The sequence below is a fragment of the Oppia nitens genome, unplaced genomic scaffold, assembly GCF_028296485.1.
Source record: "Oppia nitens isolate AA-2021 unplaced genomic scaffold, nextdenovo-longstitch-racon4-pilon3 scaffold1_pilon_pilon_pilon, whole genome shotgun sequence".
Taxonomy (NCBI): Eukaryota; Metazoa; Arthropoda; class Arachnida; order Sarcoptiformes; family Oppiidae; genus Oppia; species Oppia nitens.
The window spans coordinates 1,677,649-1,698,977 of NW_026533199.1; the positions used below are offsets into that span (position 1 = coordinate 1,677,649).

Below are 21,329 nucleotides of genomic sequence, written 5' to 3' on the forward strand. Positions count from 1 at the left end.
AAATAGTTGTTATAATAGTTGCTAAAAAAAGTCAAATAGTTGTTAAAATAGTTATTTAAACTGTATTAAATAGTTGTATATAATTGCCAAAAAAAGCCAAATAGTTATTGAAATAGTTATTTATTTTCTTATAAATATTTCAACTGATATATAATTCACTTGTTTTCAGCATATTTACAAAAATGATTTATATAAATAAACTAATTATTTCTATTGTTAAAAAGTAATATGAGTTAATAACAGTTTACACATTTTATATAATTTATATAACTATTACTTTTTGTTTTTACATATATTTGTGCAATATTTTACAATTTAATGCTTATATTTATCAAAATCAATGAAATAATTATTTATAAGTTTTTATAGTTGCTAACCCAACAAATAGTTATTTATAGTTATAATAAAATTTCGGAAATAGCGTCCACTGGTCAACTTCGGTGGACATACTATGTCCCAGTTATAAGCGTTGAACCGACAAAATAATTTTTTTAGTTGGAAATCAAGACACTATCTATAAGTTATAGACTATAACTTATACTTTACTTATAATATGTATATAAGTTTATCTCTCAATATATTTATTTATTTTAAATATTTTCCAATGATTTAGAAAGAAAAGTTAATGGATTGAAGTTTTTTATTTAATTTTTTTTAAATTTTATTTTGCATACAAACCGGTAATACAGTATTCTGTTAACTAAATAACAATTAAAAAAAAGTATCCACAAAAAAATTATTATTGATAAATAATTTGTCAAATTTTGTTATCTCAATTACTAATTGATTTTTCAACCAATCATTATAATAAATGCTTAATCAAATGAAATACTAATTTTTTGTTTGTTTGTTTAATTAACTCGAAGAAAAATAAATACAAAAAAACAAACCATAAAAATTAATTATGATAAAAATTAATTTAGTTATTTTTATATATGTACATGTATTTGTACACTAAATATTTGTTAAATTTAATTTTTTTTATCAATAATTGTATAATTAAAAATTTTTTTTATCTTAATTAATTTTAATGCTATTTTTGGTAACATTTTCATCGGTAATTAAAATTTACAGATATATTTTAAAGATAATTATTAATACTAAAAATACCGTAACATAACATTGTGATACATTAGTATTTAGTTTTATGAAAAAAATATTAATTTTATATCAAATATATACTTAATATAAATAAATCACAAACAAACATAAAAAATACATGTAATTCATATTTTTAAATTAATTAATCTTTAATATCAATAACAACAACAAAAAAATAATTTATTCATTTATATAATAATATATCAAAGATTTTATCCAAAAAAAATAAATAAAATAAAATTTTACTAAAAATAAATAATGCAAAATAATAGTTGGCAATCGTGTTATCATAAAACATAAAAAACAATGATTTTTCTATATATATTTATACTATATTATAATTTATACTCAAAAGTTATATTTACAACAAAAATATTACAGTATATATCAATATAATAATAATATGTAAAATTGTGTTTAACACTAAACTTGAAAAATAACATGAATTTGCAAACAAAATATTATACAATAATAATAATAATAATTGCAAAGTTTGATATCATATACTCAACAAAAAAAATTGTATGTCAAAATGCAAATATATATTTTTATATAATATGTGTGGGATTGTTAATGCAGTTTACCTGTATTCAATATATATAAATTTTATATATATGTATAATACACTGTATAATAATTTTGTGTGATCTAAATTTAATTTTTCATTGCTTATATAAAATAAGTTATATTTATTTATTCAAAAAAATAAATAAAATAAATACATTTAATCTCTTGTTAATACAAATATAATGTAAAAAAGCTTTACCTTTTTTAGATAACAAAAATAATCGTTTCTAAGTTTAGCCATAAAAATAATATATAAATCAAAATGTTTTTTTTTTTAAATGTTAAAGTGACTTACAATTTGTAAGTCACAAATAATTTAATTCAATTCATTCAAACAGTTTTGTATTTAATTTTTTAAATTGAAATAAATATCATTTCAATGCTAAGTAATACAGTAATACCATATACGAAATGATACCTAATTTCAAAAAAAGTTATATATTTTATGAGATCAAATATATCACTAGAAAAAAAACTTTATATTTGATGACAAAACCAATTAATAGATATGAGTACAAAATATTTTATATTTATATGTTATCATATTATGTAAAGTTTTATCTCTAGTTTTAATATTTAACATTTAGATTGACATATATTTAACTCTCTCTCTCTCTCTCTCTCTCTCTCTCTCTCTCTCTCTCTCTCTCTCTCTCTCTCTCTCTCTCTTCAATCACTATCTCCCGGAGTCGTATAGTCATCAGTACTACTGGCCCTACAGTATCTAATATGATGACAGTTAGCAGGTTTAATGAACTTTTATTATTATTAGTTATAATTTATAACTTTTTAAAAAATAAACTTAATATTTAATAAAAAACAAACAAACAAACAGATATAATAACATTGAATTTAAATTAGCATTAAATCTAATTAATTTGACTAATTTAAACTATTTTTAAAATTTTTAAAAAACTATTGACTAATCATTATATACCTGCAAACAATGGTCCACTTTTTAAAAAATAAGTTACTCTCACATTAATTAAGTCAGAAAAAAATATATACAATGTTTATTTATATACAAACACTGTATAATACAGTGTATATATATATTGTAATATATTTTGTACAGTAAAAGTTTAAATAGCATCTAAATTAATACTGTATTTAAATTGCAACTATTAATAATAAACAAAAACAACAATATTAATAATATTTAAATGTATTATACTATTTATATACCTGTATATAGTGTATTGATTTTTTAAGATAACAATTTTTTTTGGTGTACTGTATCTAATGTATTAATCTTATGTGGAAAAAATTATGAGAAAGTTAGCTTAAATTAATAATAATATTATAATACAAAAATCAAATAATTTGTTTAAAAATAAATTTTTCAATTATTTTCAATTCAAATAATATATAATAGCTAATTATAATTTTTCTACAAAAAAAATAATAAATAAACTAATTTAATGTAAAAATATATTAATAGTAGCTTTAAATAAAATGTTAATTAAGTTAAATGATTTTATGTTATCTAATAATACTACTTGTATTTTACTTGCAGTTTCAAATTGTTTTATTTTTAAAAAAAAATAAATAAATAGATATATAATCTACATTTACAATCTAATACTAGTTTATATAGTATACTGTATTTATAAAATTGAATATCTTTTAAATCAATAATTTATATATATATATATTTAAAAAATAGTTACAATTAAAATTAATTGATATTCCTAATATTAGTTTTTTTGTGTGAAAAATTATAATTAATAAAAGTGTTAACAACACTGTAATTATAAATAAAAAATATTTTTTCTCTAAAATATCTAAAATTTTATTTTATTTTTTGGTAACAGTGTTAGCCTCAAGTAAGTTATGCTAAATTTTTTGTTTTATTTATTAAGGCAAAAATAAAAATTTATTTTAGCCATTTAATACCAATAATAGCTAATTGGCTAGTAGTCATACAATTTAACATATTTCCTAAAATATATAAGTTTTAATTATATATTAAATAATTTATATAAATTATATTTTAACAAAAAATTTAAATTTTCAATACATTGACCAAAAAAATACTTAATTGTTGAATCAGAAAACTATGCAAATAATTACTGTATATATTAATATTATTAATAGCTAACAAACAATTGATGTCATCCTATATGTCAAACTAATTAATAAATTTAATGCTTAAACCATTAATAATAATAATAATAATACTGTAATATTCAATAAAGTATTGAACAAATTATATGATATTTTTCCAGTGCTTTAAACACACAAATACTGTACTAATAATACTAATAATTAATAGACTGCAGTATTGTCTGTAATACTCTGTAAATGTAATGGAAATCATACGGTACTATACATAGTGTTTGACAGTGCAGTTGGCATTAGAGGGTGTGGATAGTCCACTGCATTGATAGGGGACGGTAGTAGTGAGGGGACGGGTAGGTCATACAGTACTACTACTAAAAACACAATAACACTAAACAGCAGGGTTGGAAAAATACAAGGTTTTCAATTTTGGCTTTGTAAAATACAGTAAAATACAATGTACTGGATGTATTTTACAATTATAAAAAATTATATTAACAATGATAAAATATTCATTTTTTAATTAAAATAATTATTATTACATAATTTCAATATTGTTATTAGAATCGTTGTTTTCTAAAACTATTAAAAATTAATATTAATTATTTTATTAATATATTTCAATACCAGAATTAAATTGACTAGCTAATTTCAAATTTTTTCAAAATAAAAAATAATTATTATTACAAAACATGTGCTTATTTGTGAATTTTAGTATTTTTGGTTAATAGGTGGCGCTAAATTTTTTTTGTAAGCCAAAATTGTCATGTAATTTACATTGTATTATACTGTATAATACGCTTTGTATTATACATACACTTTGTCTCTGCCAACACTGCTAAACAGTGTGTTTGACTATTAGGTTATTATTTTTGGCGCTCAATATATGCCTGTCTTTTGTCTCCTCACACATACATACAGTCATACCGACAGTATTTGAGTGACTCATCCCATAGTTAGTTGTCTATCTGTCTGTCTGTTTGGTGACACTTCTTCTGATAACGACTATCACTGCAGATATTATCGCTGACACAACAACAGTAATTGGTTGGACACCAAGTTTTGTTTATCTGTTTATCTGATCCATACCTACCCATAGTTGTTGTCGACAAACACACACAAAGTCTTTGCGAAAAACAAAACAATGTCTGAAAGTAAGTCCTCTTTCTGTCTGTTTTTAAAAGTCTTTTATTTTAAAAAACCATTTTTTTCAATATCAATGAAACCAATTGTTTGATTCAAAATATTGGTTATCTATTAATAAGATTTTTTTGTTATTTAAAAAAAATGTGATCACTATTTGATCCCAGACACAACTTCTTTGATTGATTAATATTAAATTTTTAAAAAAAATAAATTTATTGATAAAAAAAACTTTCAAAATTTGTTTTTTTTTTTGATTATCAAATATCATAGTTTTTTTTATTAAATAAAATCAAAATGTATTGATACTAAATGAAAATTGTTTTTTGTTTGTTTATTTGATAATATTTAGCATTTAAAAAAAATATCATATATATATTGAAATGAAAATGATAACTTTAGAAAAATAAATAAATCAATAATTTATTAGTTATTTTATTTATTTTTTTAAAGTCTCTGACAATTAATAGATATCTAAATTATGATAATATCATATATTTTTTTGTCATAAAAAATAAAATGAATAATAAATGATTGCTTTGTGTGTGTGTTGTCTATAATAAAAGTCATTATCATTTAACTATAGTCTACTGTATATTATTATTATACATATGTGTCTAACAATTATTGCTATATATTTTTTTTTATTATATATATACAGAATATATATTATCATATAAGTATATATTATACGATATAATGATTATATAGACTGCAATACTATTGCATAACATATTATGAAATGACTTTTTTCTAAAACAACAAAAATATATATGAAATATAAAAAAAAGTTTTGCACTAATGATAAGCTATATATTTCTAGTTATATATGTATATACACACAGAGTGTTATACTGTGTGTGTATTGTAATACTGAATGTATTGTTGGTATGGTATGGTATGGGTTGGGTCTGGTGTATCATTGAAGATATATAATTTGCAGTATATTTTAGAGGATAGGACAGGGAGTCAGTCCAGACAACAGCTTTATTATTATTAAATTTATTTCTAACCCATTATATAGTTATTGAAATATTGGTATGAATTTTAGGGTTCGTTTAACTCTTTTTTATTTTTAGTAGTATTATATAAAAAGTTATTTAATAACTAATCGATCGATCGATTCAGTCAAATGCAATATAATAGTTATTAATGCAATAGTTTTTCGTATTAAATGAGTTGTGAATAAAGTTTTTTAATATTTTTATATATTTAATAATACAATATAATGATGAAAAACTAAAAGAAATAATAACTATATATTTAGGGATTAAATTAAAATAAGAAAAATAAATAAATAAATAAAAGACAGGATTTTATCGGTGATTAGCGATTACGAGAGGCAAACCATTTAGAGGAGAGAGAGAGATGGGAACCACTGGGTGACCACCAGAAGCTGTGTCGACCAAAGAATATTGCGTGCGGTGTGTTAGCCAATCACCACTTAAGCTGATCCATTGGCACCAGTAGGCGGACAGTCGGTCTCCCAAATACTGACTGTATGTTTAGTGTTAGTCTGGATAAACATCTTTTTGACGGGTCGTTAACCTCACGTGACTGACTCCTCTCTTTCTCTTGTGTTAAGTCATTATATAATATATATATATATATGTTATATGACATCAATTTTCAGATGACTTTTTCTGGTTTATAAAAGGCAACCACTCTTTCGTTAGTTGTCTTCAGTTGACAACAAACTATTCAATTGATTAGTTCTTTACATTACATAACACTTCATATTATTATAACTTTGATTGTTATCTTTGATATCAATATTATTAATAATAATAATGACAATCGGATTATTTGATGGTATCATTGAATTTTATATTAATATATATTATATAATATCTTTTGATATATTTTTAATATTATTATTAAAAAGTGATAAATTAATTGATAAAATTTTGATTGATTTTTCAGCTGCCGATAACCTCCTAAGCCCGAGCCAGAGCAAGGGTGGCCTCAAGTATGAGTTGATTTTGGAAAAGCCATCGAACGAAACGCCACCGAAAGTGGTGGGTCGACCACTGGATCAGCCGAAACAATTGTCTGCCGAAGTGATTGAGGCCAAACTGAAGGAAGCCGAAGAACGGCGCAAATCGTTCGAAGCCCAGAAGATTCTTCAGGCAAAAGAACGGTTCAGTCATGTTTCGGAACTGAAGGACAAGCGATCGGAAATCGAAGAACAAAAGATCGAATTGACTCGTCAGTCGTTGGAGAAGAAGATGGAAGCGTCTAAAGAGAATCGCGAGACACACATCAAAGCCATTCAGGAAAAACAGAAGGAACACGTATGTCATTGTTTGATGTTTTTTACCATTGATTTCGGTTAATATTATTGATTTAATGATATGTTTTGATGCCAAAAAAACATCGACAACTTGTTGATGAAAAACATTATGTGTTTATCTATCTATTGATTGATTGATTGATAAATGGTTAGTCTGTGTTTTGAGTGCTGGCTTATAGAGAGACCCCCAGACCTCCTAATCTGGGAGGTGTATATACACACTTACCGTAAGACAAGATATTATATGATATAATTATCATAAATTTTTTGTCCATTTAGTTGACTCATATACTTTGATAATAAACTATTGTTAGTTTTCGTTAATATTTTTCATATAAATATATTTATTATATTTTAATACTTATGAAAAAATTTCTATTCAGTTTTGATAATTTAAAAAATGGGTTTATTTTTTGTGTTGATATTGTATTTGATTGTTGCAATGAATTGCCACCAAAAAAAACTATAGGATAGACGTGTAGATGAAGTCCGCAAACAAGTAGATGACACACACATCTGCAGCGACTCATTGAAGTCGAGATTAGAGTCGAAACTGAGAAATGCACAGAAAAATAGGGAACTGATTGTCAAAGACATACTCGAGAGACTTAAAGAGCACGTGAGTTACCATTTGTATGGTCGGTGTGTCGACACTTAACAACTAATCCGGTGCTAAAGATATTGATTTATTTAAAAAGAAACGACATCTAAAAACATTTGTTTGCCTTTAAGACTAACTATTTGGATATAATACCAGCAAATTACTATTCAAATAACAGATTTATAATATACTTTACGGTGATATCGGTTTGTTTTATCATATAAAGGGATAAGGTTTTTAAAAAAATAACCCATAATTTTATTGGCAATTTTAACCCGTAATTTAATTATTAAAAAAAAACAATTGACTAAATTTAATAATAATAATAATAATTAGAAGACTCGTATCAATCGTGTGAATGCCAGCCATAGAGACGGACAGTTGGCTAAAGAGAGCCGATGCTGTTCGCTACCCCATTGCAAACAGATAGCCATCGCTAATGAAAAGCGTTCACAATTTTTAAAGACACGAACGGATCGGTTGAAAACCAATTATGTATGACAACAATTCAATATGTGTACTACATCCACCCCACCCCCTACTTTTTCCGCTTATCTATATATACCGGTGCTTATTAGTAGCCTAGTCTTTTGGCATTGACCCAGTAGAGTGTGTCTACACTGTGTTATCGGTACTATACGGTATATATCTATTTCTATGAGTTCATTATACGGAAACCGGGTGTTTTAATTGTTGTGTCAATTGGGTTGGGTATAAATTTGACACATTAGACACATTTTATATTTTAAAAATGGTTATATATATATATATAGGATGAATAGGTTAGCAATATTGTATATATATTTTTCTATATTATTATTGGGTTATTGTAATAATACAATAGCTATTATTTAAATTAGATTACTATTATTATTATGGTTTTTCACATATAATCTAATTATTTAATTTTCTCTGCTATAGATAAAACAATGATATAATATATATTTTTATATATTTATAACGTTTGTGTATTATTAGTAACAAAACTCGGTTTCCATATATTAGGACTTTTTTTTGCTTAAGGTTGTTGTTGTTGTAGTCAATTAGTTCACTAACTTGAGGCACATTTATTAATATACATTACTAATAGTAATATTTATCAATTAATTAATATACTAATCATAATAATAATAAAATAATGATTTGGTTGCGGTTTCGCGTTTGGCATTAAAATTAAAAATTGAATTAACTATTATACTGTACTAAATATTTATTAATAATTTGTTGTTGTTTTTATAGCAACAATTAGTTGTTAATTATGTCATATTATATATTGATTATATATTAGATAATAATTGTTTTGTTTATTATATTTTTTTCATATATACTGTATATATATATTAAAGGGCGAAAAAGTGGCAGAAGTTGTTAAACGCAAGTCGGAAGTGGTTCCCGATTCTGGAAATGCCGTCCAATAAATTTGAAGAGAGAAACAACAATTGCATTACATTTTACATAAATATATTACTATTTCACGTCATTATATTATAATTTTTTTATATAAAATTCAGATATTTTAATCTAACGATTACTTAATTTTTTGCTGCCTTTTTTGTGATACATTTTTTTTAATTATTAATAATAATTAATCAATTATTTCTTTATGCACTTAATATTTTTAGTTTTTAATTGTATACTTTGATACGATATTATTATTATTATATAAGTATTTTATTAATTTCTAACAATGATTCACTGTTTATATACAATATATATATATATAATAATTTTCTTTTTAAAAACTAATTAATATTCATATTATGATAAATATATTACTATTATTATTATTGATAAAAATATTTGAGCTGAAATTGTTTTTTAAAACATTTAAAACTGATAATAATTGTAAGAATCGTTTTAGACATTTGTGTATTTTTTTAATTATTGATTAATTGACAATAAAAATAAAATTGTCTAAAAAAAGATAAATTGTTTTTAAATTATTATGTCTCATAAAAATCGGTTATTTATTTATGGCACACACATATAGACAGACAAAACATTACCATTGATACCATAAAACAGCTATAGTTTTTGGGGACACTATGATAGATGAGATGGCTATCTTTCTTTCTCTCTCTCTCTCTCTCTCTCTCTCTTGTGTTGTTGGGGGCCAACTTGGGGCTACCTATCTATTTGTCAGCTACCAGTGCTAACACACTCGTTATCAGACATTTACTTTTGAAAATTTCAATTACTTATAATCATCAGTAAATCACTTGTAATAATAATAATAATCTCGTGTACAGTGAGTGCATGTCATGTGTTTTTGTGTGCAAACTTTTTTTTGCAATAGTCATTCCAGTCATGCATTTATTTTTATAAAGTATTTATTATCATAATATGTTATATCAATATATGATATAAATTTATAAAAATAATAATAATAATAATATTGTAAAAATAAAAAAAACGGGTTTTCAAATTTCACTTAAAATATATTATATGTAGAGTAGTATCAAATAGCTCTCAAATTAACAATCTATTGGGTGTCCTAAAGTCCAATGAAATAGTTGAAAGATATTTAATATTTCAAATGTTTAGCCAGATTTTTGTTTCAGACATTCACTTTCAATGTCATTCAAATAGTAGTTAGAGATTATATTAATATATATATATATATATATATATATAAAGTATATTATTATTAATTAGACGACAAAATATTTATAATAAAAAAAGATTTCCTAAAAAAATAATAAAAAGTTTGTTTTATAATAAACAACTAAAAAAATTGTTTGTCAAAATAGTTTTATAGATTAGTTGATAGTTTTGTTTTTTTAAGTGATAAAATAAAACAAGAAAAAAAGTATGAATGCATTCCTCATCCTTAAAGATGGTCCTACTTTTGCCGGCCATCACTTCGGCTACGAGACCAATGTCACCGGAGAAGTTGGTCTGTATTTTTGCCAATCAATCGTCCAATTGATTTCATAGCATTCATTAATATATTAAAACAAAAATTGTCGGCAAATTAGTTTTCCAGACAGGAATGGTCGGCTATGTCGAGTCACTAACTGATCCGTCATATCATAGACAGCTACTGGTTCTGACCTATCCGTTGATAGGCAACTATGGTGTTCCCGATACTAACCAAATACTAACAGATGATTGGGGACTACCGAAGTGGTTTGAGTCGTCAAAGATATGGCCAATCGGTTTGATTGTCGGCGAGTATTCCGAATACTATAGCCACTGGAATGCCGGCCAGTCATTGGATAAGTATTTGAAAGCCTTTAAAGTTCCCGGAGTCCAGGGTATCGACACTAGAAAACTGACAAAATATTTACGTAATAGTGGCAGTTGTTTGGCTAAGTTGGTCATCAAAGATATTGTTATTGCCAATGAATTGTCATTCAGTGATCCCAATTTGGATCATCTGGTCGAAGATGTTTCCATCAAACAATCAGTTGTCTACAACCAGAAAGGATCGCCAAGAATATTGGCCGTCGATTGTGGCATAAAATACAATCAAATCAGATGTCTGGCGGCCAGAGGAGCTCGGGTTGAAGTAGTCGGTTGGGACTATCCGTTTGCCGACAATCCGGCCACTTATGACGCCATATTCATCAGCAATGGTCCGGGAGATCCGGACAAATGTACAAAAACTATTGAAAACATCCGGAAACTGATTACCGGCGACACTGTCGTATGTCCCATATTTGGTATCTGTTTGGGACATCAATTGTTAGCCAAAGCGGCCGGTGCCCAAACATACAAAATGCCGTACGGTAATCGTGGCCACAATCAACCGGCACTGTTTTTGGACACAATCAGCTGTTGTATTACATCGCAAAATCACGGTTTCGCTGTCGATGTCAAATCGTTTCCCGTAGCAGACGAATGGATCCCATTGTTCACTAATGCCAACGACAATAGCAACGAAGGAATTGCTCACAAAAATAAACCGTATTTCAGTGTCCAGTTTCATCCGGAACATACAGCTGGACCCGAGGACATGGAGTTTTTGTTTGATGTATTTCTCGACACTGTAACCAGTCATCGGAAAAAACTTAATGATCCGTTTATATCAATTGCCGATCGGATCCGAAAGTATTTCCCGTTGACCACCATTTCATCGATGGTTACGACCAAGAAACCGCGAAAAGTTTTGATTCTCGGTTCTGGCGGACTATCCATAGGACAGGCCGGCGAGTTTGATTACTCGGGCTCGCAAGCGATCAAAGCCCTAAAAGAAGAGAAGATCCAAACTGTTCTCATCAATGCAAACATTGCCACCGTTCAGACAACGCCTGGTTTGGCTGATAAAGTCTACTTCTTGCCAATCACTTTGGATTATGTAACAGATGTGATCCGATCGGAACGGCCCGACAGTGTTATGCTTATGTTTGGCGGACAGACAGCTCTCAATTGTGGCATTGAATTGGAGAAAAGCGGAGTTTTGCGTGACTATAATGTAGAAGTATTGGGAACACCAATCAAATCGATTATTGATTCGGAAGATAGAGAAATATTTTCGCAAAAAGTTACCGAAGTTGGCGGCGAAGTAGCACCGAGTCGTGCAGCCTATTCGGTTGAAGAAGCTTTAGTTTATGCCGAACAATTGGGTTATCCGATACTGGCCAGAGCTGCCTATGCTTTGGGAGGTCTCGGCTCGGGCTTTGCCAACACACCCGAAGAACTCAAACAGATTGTTAGCCAGGCGTTGGTTAACTCGAATCAGGTTTTGCTCGACAAGAGTCTGAAAGGTTGGAAGGAAGTCGAGTATGAGGTGCTGAGGGATGCCTACGATAACTGTATTACTGTCTGTAATATGGAAAACGTCGATCCGTTAGGCATTCATACCGGTGAGTCCATTGTGGTGGCGCCGAGTCAGACACTGACCAACTATGAGTACAATAAGTTAAGGACAATGGCCATCAAAGTGGTCAGACATTTGGGTGTTATCGGCGAATGTAACATCCAGTACGCGCTGAATCCCGAATCCGAACAATTTTACATAATCGAAGTCAATGCTCGACTGTCCCGAAGTTCGGCATTAGCTTCGAAAGCCACTGGCTATCCGTTGGCCTACATTGCGGCCAAAGTAGCTCTCAATATACCGCTGTCGCAACTGGTCAACAGTGTTACCAATGAAACGACCGCTTGTTTCGAGCCGGCACTGGACTATTGTGTGGTGAAGATTCCGCGCTGGGATTTGGGAAAGTTTACGGGCGTTAGTCATCAAATCGGTAGTTCCATGAAGAGTATCGGCGAGACTATGGTTGGTATATATTTTTTAAAATCACTTCATTTTACAGGGAACTGATATGTGATAATCAACACAATATGTTATGCTTTACTCTATTAGGCAATCGGCAGGACTTTCGAGGAAGCGTTTCAAAAGGCTCTGCGAATGGTCGACGAAACAGTCGACGGTTTAGATCCGTTTCTCAAGAAACCAAACAAACAGGAGTTAGAATCGCCAACCGATAAACGTATCTTTGCTTTGGCCGCCGCTCTCTATGACAACTGGACTATTGACCAGTTGTATGAGTTGACCAAAATTGATGAATGGTTTCTCTATAAGTTCAAAAATATTATCGATCAGCTCAAAGAATTAAAGTCACTGCAGACTACCGACGGTTTGACGGCCGCTGTTTTGCTTAAAGCCAAGAGGTTAGGCTTTTCCGATAAAATGATTGCCCAATGCGTCGAAAGTACCGAATTGGTGATCAAAAAACTGAGAGACGAAAACAATATCAAACCGTTTGTCAAACGAGTGGATACAGTGGCAGCCGAATGGCCGGCCACTACAAACTACTTGTATTTGACCTATAATGCCGAAGAAAGTGATATCGATAGTCATGACAATAACGCTGTTATGGTATTGGGAAGCGGTGTCTATCGGATTGGATCATCGGTTGAGTTTGATTGTTGTTCAGTTGGTTGCGTACAGGAGCTGAAAAAGATGAATAAGTCGACGATTATGGTTAACTGTAATCCGGAAACAGTTAGTACCGATTACGACATGTGCGACAAATTGTATTTCGAAGAGATATCGTTTGAGACGGTTCTCGAGATCTATCACTTGGAGGCACCGGAAGGTATTATCTTGAGTATGGGCGGACAGTTGCCCAACAATATAGCTATGGATTTGTTCGGCCAGAATGTAAAAATATTGGGCACATCACCCGAATCGATAGACAATGCCGAAAATCGGTACAAATTTTCCCGATTGTTGGACCTGAAGAACATTCATCAACCGATTTGGGTGAAAGTGGCCGAAATAGACAAAGCCAAAGAATTTTGCAAACGTAATGGTTATCCGTGTATTGTTAGACCATCGTATGTGCTATCGGGTGCTGCCATGAATGTGGCCACTTCGGAGCGTAACTTAGGTAATACACACACACACACACACACACACACACACCGATACCAATCGGGATACTATTGAAAAAGACATTATCCTAACTAATGATTTTCTCGACAGAAAACTATTTGAATGAAGCGACGGCTGTCTCGAAGGAACATCCGGTAGTCATCTCGAAGTTCATAATCGATGCCAAAGAGATTGATGTCGACGCTGTTGCCCAGGACGGCGAACTTGTATGTATGGCCGTCTCGGAACACGTGGAAAACGCTGGCGTACACTCCGGTGACGCCACTTTGGTAACACCGCCGCAAGATTTGACACCGAAAACGTTAGCAAATATCAAAGTTATTTGCGAAGCCATTGGCAAAGAACTGTTGGTCAACGGTCCCTATAATATGCAACTGATCGCTAAAGACGACGACCTTCAAGTGATTGAATGCAATCTTCGAATTTCCCGATCGTTTCCATTTGTGTCGAAGACATTGAACTGCGATCTGGTGGCGTTGGCCACCAAAGTGATTATGGGTGTCAAAGTAGATCCCATTGATATTGTTTTGGGCAAAGATCTGATAAACGGTTATATTCCGCGAAGAGTTGGTGTCAAAGTACCACAGTTTTCGTTTTCACGACTGAGCGGTGCCGACGTAACACTAGGCGTCGAAATGGCCAGTACTGGCGAAGTGGCCTGTTTTGGTCAGAACAGGTATTACGGATTACCAACCAAACTGATGCCGAAGTTATTGAATAGTTTTAATTTTCTGACAATTTTTTGTTTGTTTGTTTGTTGTAAACAGATATGAAGCATATCTGAAAGCTATGCTTTCGACTGGTTTTCGTTTGCCGGTTAAGAAACGGGTATTCATATCGATAGGACAGCACCGGCAGAAAATTGAATTATATCCAAGTATTAGGTAAATAATTAGATAAATGGTTTAAACATTTTTTTCTGTGGATATCTTTGTGGACTTAATCATCTAACTATTCCCTTACAGAGCTTTATCTAATATAGGTTTCCATTTGTTTGGTAGTCTGGGAACCGCTGACTTTTACAATGAAAAAGGTTTACCACTTCTATATTTGCATTTTACAAATAAATAAATTACCCGATTATTCCGTATATTCTACAGGTATTAATGTTGAGGCCGTCGAGTGGCCATTCGATGACGAAGACAAAGTCTGCCGTTTCAACGATATTGCCAACTATTTGTCGACCAAAGAGTTTGATTTGGTAATCAATATACCGATGAGAACTTCGGGCAATCGCCGAGTATCGACAATCGGTTATTATGCCCGACGTTTCGCTGTCGACCACTCGGTACCGCTCATATCTGATGTAAAGTGTACCAAACTGTTGGTACAGGCGCTTCAGTTGGTCGAAGGTCGGCCACCGGTCAAAACGCATATCGATTGTTTGACGGCCAGCAAAATAATCAGACTTCCGGGACTTATTGACATTCATGTGCATCTGCGAGAACCGGGCGATGAGCACAAAGAGGACTGGTATTTGACTGGTTTTATAAACGAATTCATATGAATTTGGCTTAATTTTTGGTCATTTAATTTTCAGGGAATCGGGAACAGAAGCCGCATTAGCCGGTGGTTTCACTTTAATAGGAGTGGTATGTTATATAATTAATCCATTTTTTGAATCAATTGCCTAATAATGTCTTCTAATGAAAAATAATCAAACAGATGCCAAACACCAAGCCTGCCATCACTGATGCCGAAACCTATTCAGATGTGTCCAATTTGGCCAAAACTAAAGCCAAATGTGATTATGCATTGTTTTTGGGCGCCACCAGTAGTAATGCCGAAATTGTGGCCAAATTAGCCAAAAAGAATCCCATTCTGTCGCTGAAAATGTATTTGAACAATACGTTCGGTGATCTTTGTTTGCCAAATATGACCGATTGGATGAAACATCTCGAGTGTTGGCCAAAAGACATACCGATCTGTGTTCACGCCGAACGCCAGACAACTGCTGCCATCATATCGTTGGCACATCTCTACAAACAGCCCATTCATATATGCCATGTGGCCCGAGAAGAGGAGATACTAGTGATCAAGAAAGCCAAAGAACAGGGCGTCAAAGTTACCTGCGAAGTATCACCGCATCATCTGTTCCTAACCGAAGATGACATCAAATGTATTGGTGGTGAATCGAGAAGTAATGTTAAACCATGTTTGGTGACGAAAAAAGATCAACAGGCTTTGTGGAACAACTTAGCCATCATCGACATCATTGCCTCGGATCACGCACCACATCTTAGCAGTGAAAAAGTGGGACCTAATTCGCCGCCCGGTTTTCCCGGACTTGAGACAACATTGCCGTTGTTGTTGACAGCCGTCAAAGAGAACCGATTGACAATCGATGACTTACTCAATAAGTTGTGTTACAATCCCAGACGTATCTTCAATATACCCGAACAGAAGAATACCTATATAGAGGTCGATCTAAACGAAGAATGGATAATACCTGAGGCGATGCCATTCTCGAAGGCCGGTTGGACTCCGTTTGCCGGTCGGAAAGTTTACGGACGAGTCAGACGTGTTGTTATGCGCGATACGGTTGCCTTTGTCGACGGCCAGGTATTAGTCGACAAACATTTCGGACAAAATGTTTTCAAACTGGAAGGCGACGGTTCCATACCATCGCCTGTCGAGACTGCCGTTGGATTTCAAAATTTAGTTAACCATCAAAAGCTCAGCCAAACTCATGAAATTTATACGGAAATGCTCACAGAATTGGAAATTCCGGCCCAGAATCTAAAGGCTCAGAATCAGCTGAAAAAACCCCTAACAGTAATGCTTAACAGTCCATCCAATGCTAAAATAGGGCCAATTATATCTCCGGTTCCCAACATTGATAACCGACTCGTTGGTCACGATATACTATCGGTTGATGCCTTCGATAGGGAACAGTTGCACGAGTTGTTCAATTTGGCCCATAAGTTTCGGTTGTGTGTCCTCAATGATAAACCGCTAGAAAGAGATGGTCAGATCATACGTATTGAAGACATACTGAAAGGCAAAGTAATGGCATTGATGTTCTATGAGGTCAGTACGCGAACCAGTTGTTCGTTTGCGGCGGCTATGCATCGATTGGGTGGTTCGGTCGTCAATTTGAACGAAGAGTCTTCGTCGGCCAAAAAAGGCGAATCACTTGACGATTCGGTTCATATAATGGCTAATTATACTGATGTTATTGTCATCAGACATCCAGAAAAGCATGCCATCAATAGAGTGGCCAAATCCAGATCGTGGGCTAAGCCTATTATCAATGCCGGCGACGGTATTGGCGAACATCCGACACAGGCATTGCTCGACGTGTTTACCATAAGAGAAAGCATCGGAACTGTTAATAATTTAATGGTAAGTAAACAGTATTACTGAAGATATCAGATGTTTTTATCATTATAATTATAATCAAATTATAGATTACATTAGTCGGCGATTTGCTTAATGGCCGCACTGTCCACTCATTGGCCCGAATGTTGTCCAACTATTACGGTATAACAATGCAATTTGTATCGCCACCGCAGCTGAAAATGCCCGATGAAATCAAACAGTTTTTGGCTCAGAAAGGTATCCGATTTTTGGAAACTCAATCACTACACGAGGCACTGCCCGATACGGATGTCTTGTATATGACACGTATTCAGAAGGAACGGTTCCAAAGTGAACAGGACTATAAAAATTGTTGCAATCATTTCATTATAACACCACAGTTGATGACCAAAGCCAAGTCCAATATGATTGTTATGCATCCATTGCCCAGAGTTAATGAAATAGCGTATGTTTTTTTTGATGATTATTATCAATATCTTTAACAAAAATAAATAAATAATAATTAATTTTTTAGGCCTGAGTTCGACTCCGATAAGAGAGCCGTTTATTTTACACAAGCAGAGAACGGTATGTTTGTCCGGATGGCACTGTTGGCTATGGTTTTGGGAAAGTGCTGATTGCTGAAGACCAACCAACCAACCAACAACCATACCATTCCCAAGTCATACAAATACAACAACAAATTTTAAATTAGGATTTTTTTAGCATTTTTTAATTAACAAATTTTATAATCAATTTTAATTTTTTTTCAATTAATTAACAAATTTATATATCTTTTTTGTTTTGTTTTTACAATACCAAGTGATATATCACAGTTCAAAAAAGTATTAGATAATAAAAACGTATATTTTTTCGTTATTTTAACCGTTTGTATTGGTTGATCAGTGGACAGGTAGACTGGAAGTACTGCCAAACAATTTGCTAAAATGTTCGATATATGTTTCGCAATGTTCGCCTAAATATAACCACAAAAAAAGAAAACAATTATTATTAGCACCGATTAAAACGCCAAATATTATTCATAAATAGAAAAATTATATAAACAATAAACAGTTAGCAAACCGTTAGCAAATGCTGGCGATCCTCGAAGTCGAAGATTTCTTAATTCGAAAAACTTGTAAACCGAATAAAATAGTTTATTGTCGCCAGAATTGGTGGCAATTTCCAGAAACTTTCGGGCAGATATACTATCGATATTGCCGTGCGATTGAATGAATCGTAAGGCCCTTGAAATCTGGTACTGCGATAACAATACTTCGATTATCTCTTCGTTGGCTGTCGTCAATCGTTTCAACATATCCAGTGCCAGTTGAACAGCAAATTTATAGTGTGGTTCAAGCGATAGGAGTAGACAGGCCAGTGGTTTCGAGTCGGTAAAGACATGATACTGGAGAAACTGATGCATTTGATAGTACTGTTCCGAACGGACCAAATGTCGGATCAGTACTTCGTAGACAAAATATTGGATTTGAATTTGATTTGTCGACAATGAATAGATGTATTCAAATAGTATCGATATTATCATGTTTTGATCCAAACCCTTAAAATAAATTAAAAAGAAAAATCAATTTAACGGTCAATTAAAAAAACACAAATGAAATTTACAATATTTTGTTCGTCAAAAACTGAAAACACTTCGGAAAAGACGTCCTTCTGTTCAATGATTGACCGGGCTTTCAGTTTGTTTGTGTCTAATACATGGTTCGGGTTTGTATGGGTTGTTGTTGTTGATGATGTTGTTGTTGTTGTCATCTCTGAAGTCAATGTTTCCCTATAAGCGGCGTTTAATTTGTTGAAAACTACCGACAAATTTCCCAATTGGTTTTGCGGACTATCTTCGCTGTTAGGATTCGGATTAATAAATCGTTTGATTACTCGAAGCAAACATGACTTCGAGTTTCGCCGATAGATAAGAAAGTCGATCAAAATTTGAATGTTTGGCAACAAATCAATCATATGCTTCAAATTGATTTGCAAAAACCAAAGACAACCGAGTTTAGCATCGATTATGATATTTGGCTGAAATATAACCCAATTTGTTGAATCTTTTTTTACGGTATAGTAAATAAATATATCAATCAATCAAACAATAAAATAATTATTATGAAAAACTAAACTAATAATAGAAAATTACATTAAAAATCGCTTACAAAGTTCACAATCAATATTATCGTCCAATTTAAATGCTTTTATCGTACAATTGGAAAATATCGGATAATTAACTTTAATATTGCCTATTGTTTCATTTGATGGCAAATTTATGTCAAAAACCAGTGATGTTTGACTAGTCTGGTGATGAACTATAACCAGATCATCAACTATGTTGATAGCAAAACGACCGGTTAGGTTAAGCATTAAAATATCAGTTTTTTGAGGCTCTAAATCTCTGTATTTGAAAATTACAAAAAAAAATTATTAAATACATAATTTCTAATTCAATAAACTTATAAATCTTAATAATAATAATAATACTTTGCAAACGTATAGATGACAATATGGGCGCCACTTTGCTCTTTGGTTACCGGATGATGTTTGAGCACTAGTAAACGATTTTTGCCATAACTTTTAAAAACAATTACCGATAATTTTTCAATTAGATTAACCAATTGATGTAAATTATATATATATTATAACATAAAAAACAAATTGTGTTTTACATGTTAGTGACGGCAACATCTCTCTCATATAAACCAGTTTTTGTTGTCTTCTGTTGTTTACCACCACTCCAGTCGACTTCAAATTTTGTTAACTTAAACACAGTGTTTGGCTAATAAACCAAAAACACACAAACAATTAGCGATAAATTATTTCATATATTTTGGTTGATAATTAAAACAAAATAAAATTTTATATAAAAAAACTAACTTTAAATTGAAACACTTGTATAGCATTGGCAAACGTTCCGTTGGCCACCAATAGGACGGCTGATTGAGACTTAATTATTAACAAACAAACAAAAAAAATCAATTAATTAAATCAATTATTAAAAAAACCATTAGATTTCAAACCTCATAGACAAACCACGAGACAGTTATGGCAAACGTTTTCAGACATTTGACGATTCGTTTTTCGGGAACCACTTGATAGAGTTCGATGCTGTTGTCGGTAATGTAAACCATTTCATAAGTATTGGTCCAAACAAATCCTAAGACTTTGCCATTCTTCGACTGTCAGACAAAGACAAAAGAGTTAACATATCTTTAAACAAAATTTATAAAAAAAACTTTTTTGTTTTATTTCTTTTAATTTCATACTCTCGATGGTTGCGAATAGTGATCACTTGGCTGTCCGTTTGCAAAGTTAATAAACTCGACCGTATTGGCCGATCGTTGAATGGCCAACACATCGGTGGCCGGCGAAAACTTTATGGACAACACATCGCCTCTGTCTTCGAGTCTGTAAATGACATCATATATCGCCGGTGAAGACAAACAAAAAATCATTTTTAATATAAATCATTTGGTGGTCACCGATCGGGTTGTATAACACACGAATACATACTTAAACTTAGCAATAGTTTGGTCAACACTGTCGACAATAACACCGTCGGCGCATCGATTGTTGACCACAAATACATGTTGATTGGCCTCATCGTAGAAAACATTTACCGATTTAGATACCGACTCGAAGCGGACGTATTTGGCGCTCAGTTCGAGCAGTCGGTCGCTTCTGGAGTTGGAGGCGGAAGCAGCAGATGATGGCGACGATGACGACGACGACATCGTTGGTAATGATCAACAACAACAACGACAAGTCATATCAATTAGTGGTCACAACAATAACAAGTGATTATTATTTAATCAAAAAAAACAAAATAATAATAAAAAACAAAACAAAACACAAACTAATAGTTGAAACTCTCATATATTTTTTGTTTACATCAATCGAGTCGTACA

At 31.4% G+C, this 21,329-nt stretch overlaps 3 protein-coding genes across 3 annotated transcripts; 2 read left to right on the forward strand and 1 right to left on the reverse strand.

Moving 5' to 3' along the window:
- The first annotated feature begins 4,563 nt into the window (after positions 1–4,563).
- LOC128952088 (stathmin-3-like) lies at positions 4,564–9,383 on the forward strand. The gene is made up of 3 exons (XM_054297424.1): positions 4,564–4,883; positions 6,796–7,166; positions 9,113–9,383. The coding sequence occupies exons 1-3, from the start codon at positions 4,874–4,876 to the stop codon at positions 9,182–9,184; spliced, it is 453 nt and encodes a 150-aa protein (XP_054153399.1). The 5' UTR covers positions 4,564–4,873; the 3' UTR covers positions 9,185–9,383.
- A 1,131-nt stretch (positions 9,384–10,514) lies between these two features.
- LOC128952515 (CAD protein-like) lies at positions 10,515–18,123 on the forward strand. The gene is made up of 11 exons (XM_054297923.1): positions 10,515–10,662; positions 10,745–12,990; positions 13,078–14,107; positions 14,203–14,788; positions 14,880–14,996; positions 15,078–15,145; positions 15,213–15,585; positions 15,653–15,704; positions 15,778–17,457; positions 17,523–17,878; positions 17,948–18,123. The coding sequence occupies exons 1-11, from the start codon at positions 10,578–10,580 to the stop codon at positions 18,048–18,050; spliced, it is 6,696 nt and encodes a 2,231-aa protein (XP_054153898.1). The 5' UTR covers positions 10,515–10,577; the 3' UTR covers positions 18,051–18,123.
- Positions 18,124–18,290: 167 nt separating this feature from the next.
- Positions 18,291–21,327, reverse strand: LOC128952227 (regulator of MON1-CCZ1 complex-like). Its single transcript, XM_054297581.1, has 10 exons — positions 20,935–21,327; positions 20,688–20,829; positions 20,442–20,600; positions 20,299–20,367; positions 20,091–20,200; positions 19,906–19,995; positions 19,584–19,819; positions 19,039–19,478; positions 18,496–18,973; positions 18,291–18,388 (listed from the first exon to the last, which is right to left on the reverse strand). Exons 1-10 carry the CDS (start codon positions 21,153–21,155, stop codon positions 18,315–18,317), a joined length of 2,019 nt encoding a protein of 672 aa, XP_054153556.1. The 5' UTR covers positions 21,156–21,327; the 3' UTR covers positions 18,291–18,314.
- Between the last annotated feature and the right edge of the window lie 2 nt (positions 21,328–21,329).

Coding starts and splice junctions, on each gene's coding strand:
- LOC128952088 (XM_054297424.1), top strand. Junction 7,167..9,112: donor AGGAAAAACAGAAGGAACAC/GTATGTCATTGT, acceptor TATATATTAAAG/GGCGAAAAAGTGGCAGAAGT.
- LOC128952515 (XM_054297923.1), top strand. CDS start 10,578: ATGAATGCATTCCTCATCCTTAAAGATGGTCCTACTTTTGCCGGCCAT. Junction 14,789..14,879: donor GCCTGTTTTGGTCAGAACAG/GTATTACGGATT, acceptor TGTTGTAAACAG/ATATGAAGCATATCTGAAAG. Junction 17,458..17,522: donor GAACTGTTAATAATTTAATG/GTAAGTAAACAG, acceptor ATCAAATTATAG/ATTACATTAGTCGGCGATTT.
- LOC128952227 (XM_054297581.1), bottom strand. CDS start 21,155: ATGTCGTCGTCGTCATCGTCGCCATCATCTGCTGCTTCCGCCTCCAAC. Junction 20,830..20,934: donor CAAACTATTGCTAAGTTTAA/GTATGTATTCGT, acceptor TGTCATTTACAG/ACTCGAAGACAGAGGCGATG. Junction 18,974..19,038: donor TTTTTGACGAACAAAATATT/GTAAATTTCATT, acceptor ATTTATTTTAAG/GGTTTGGATCAAAACATGAT.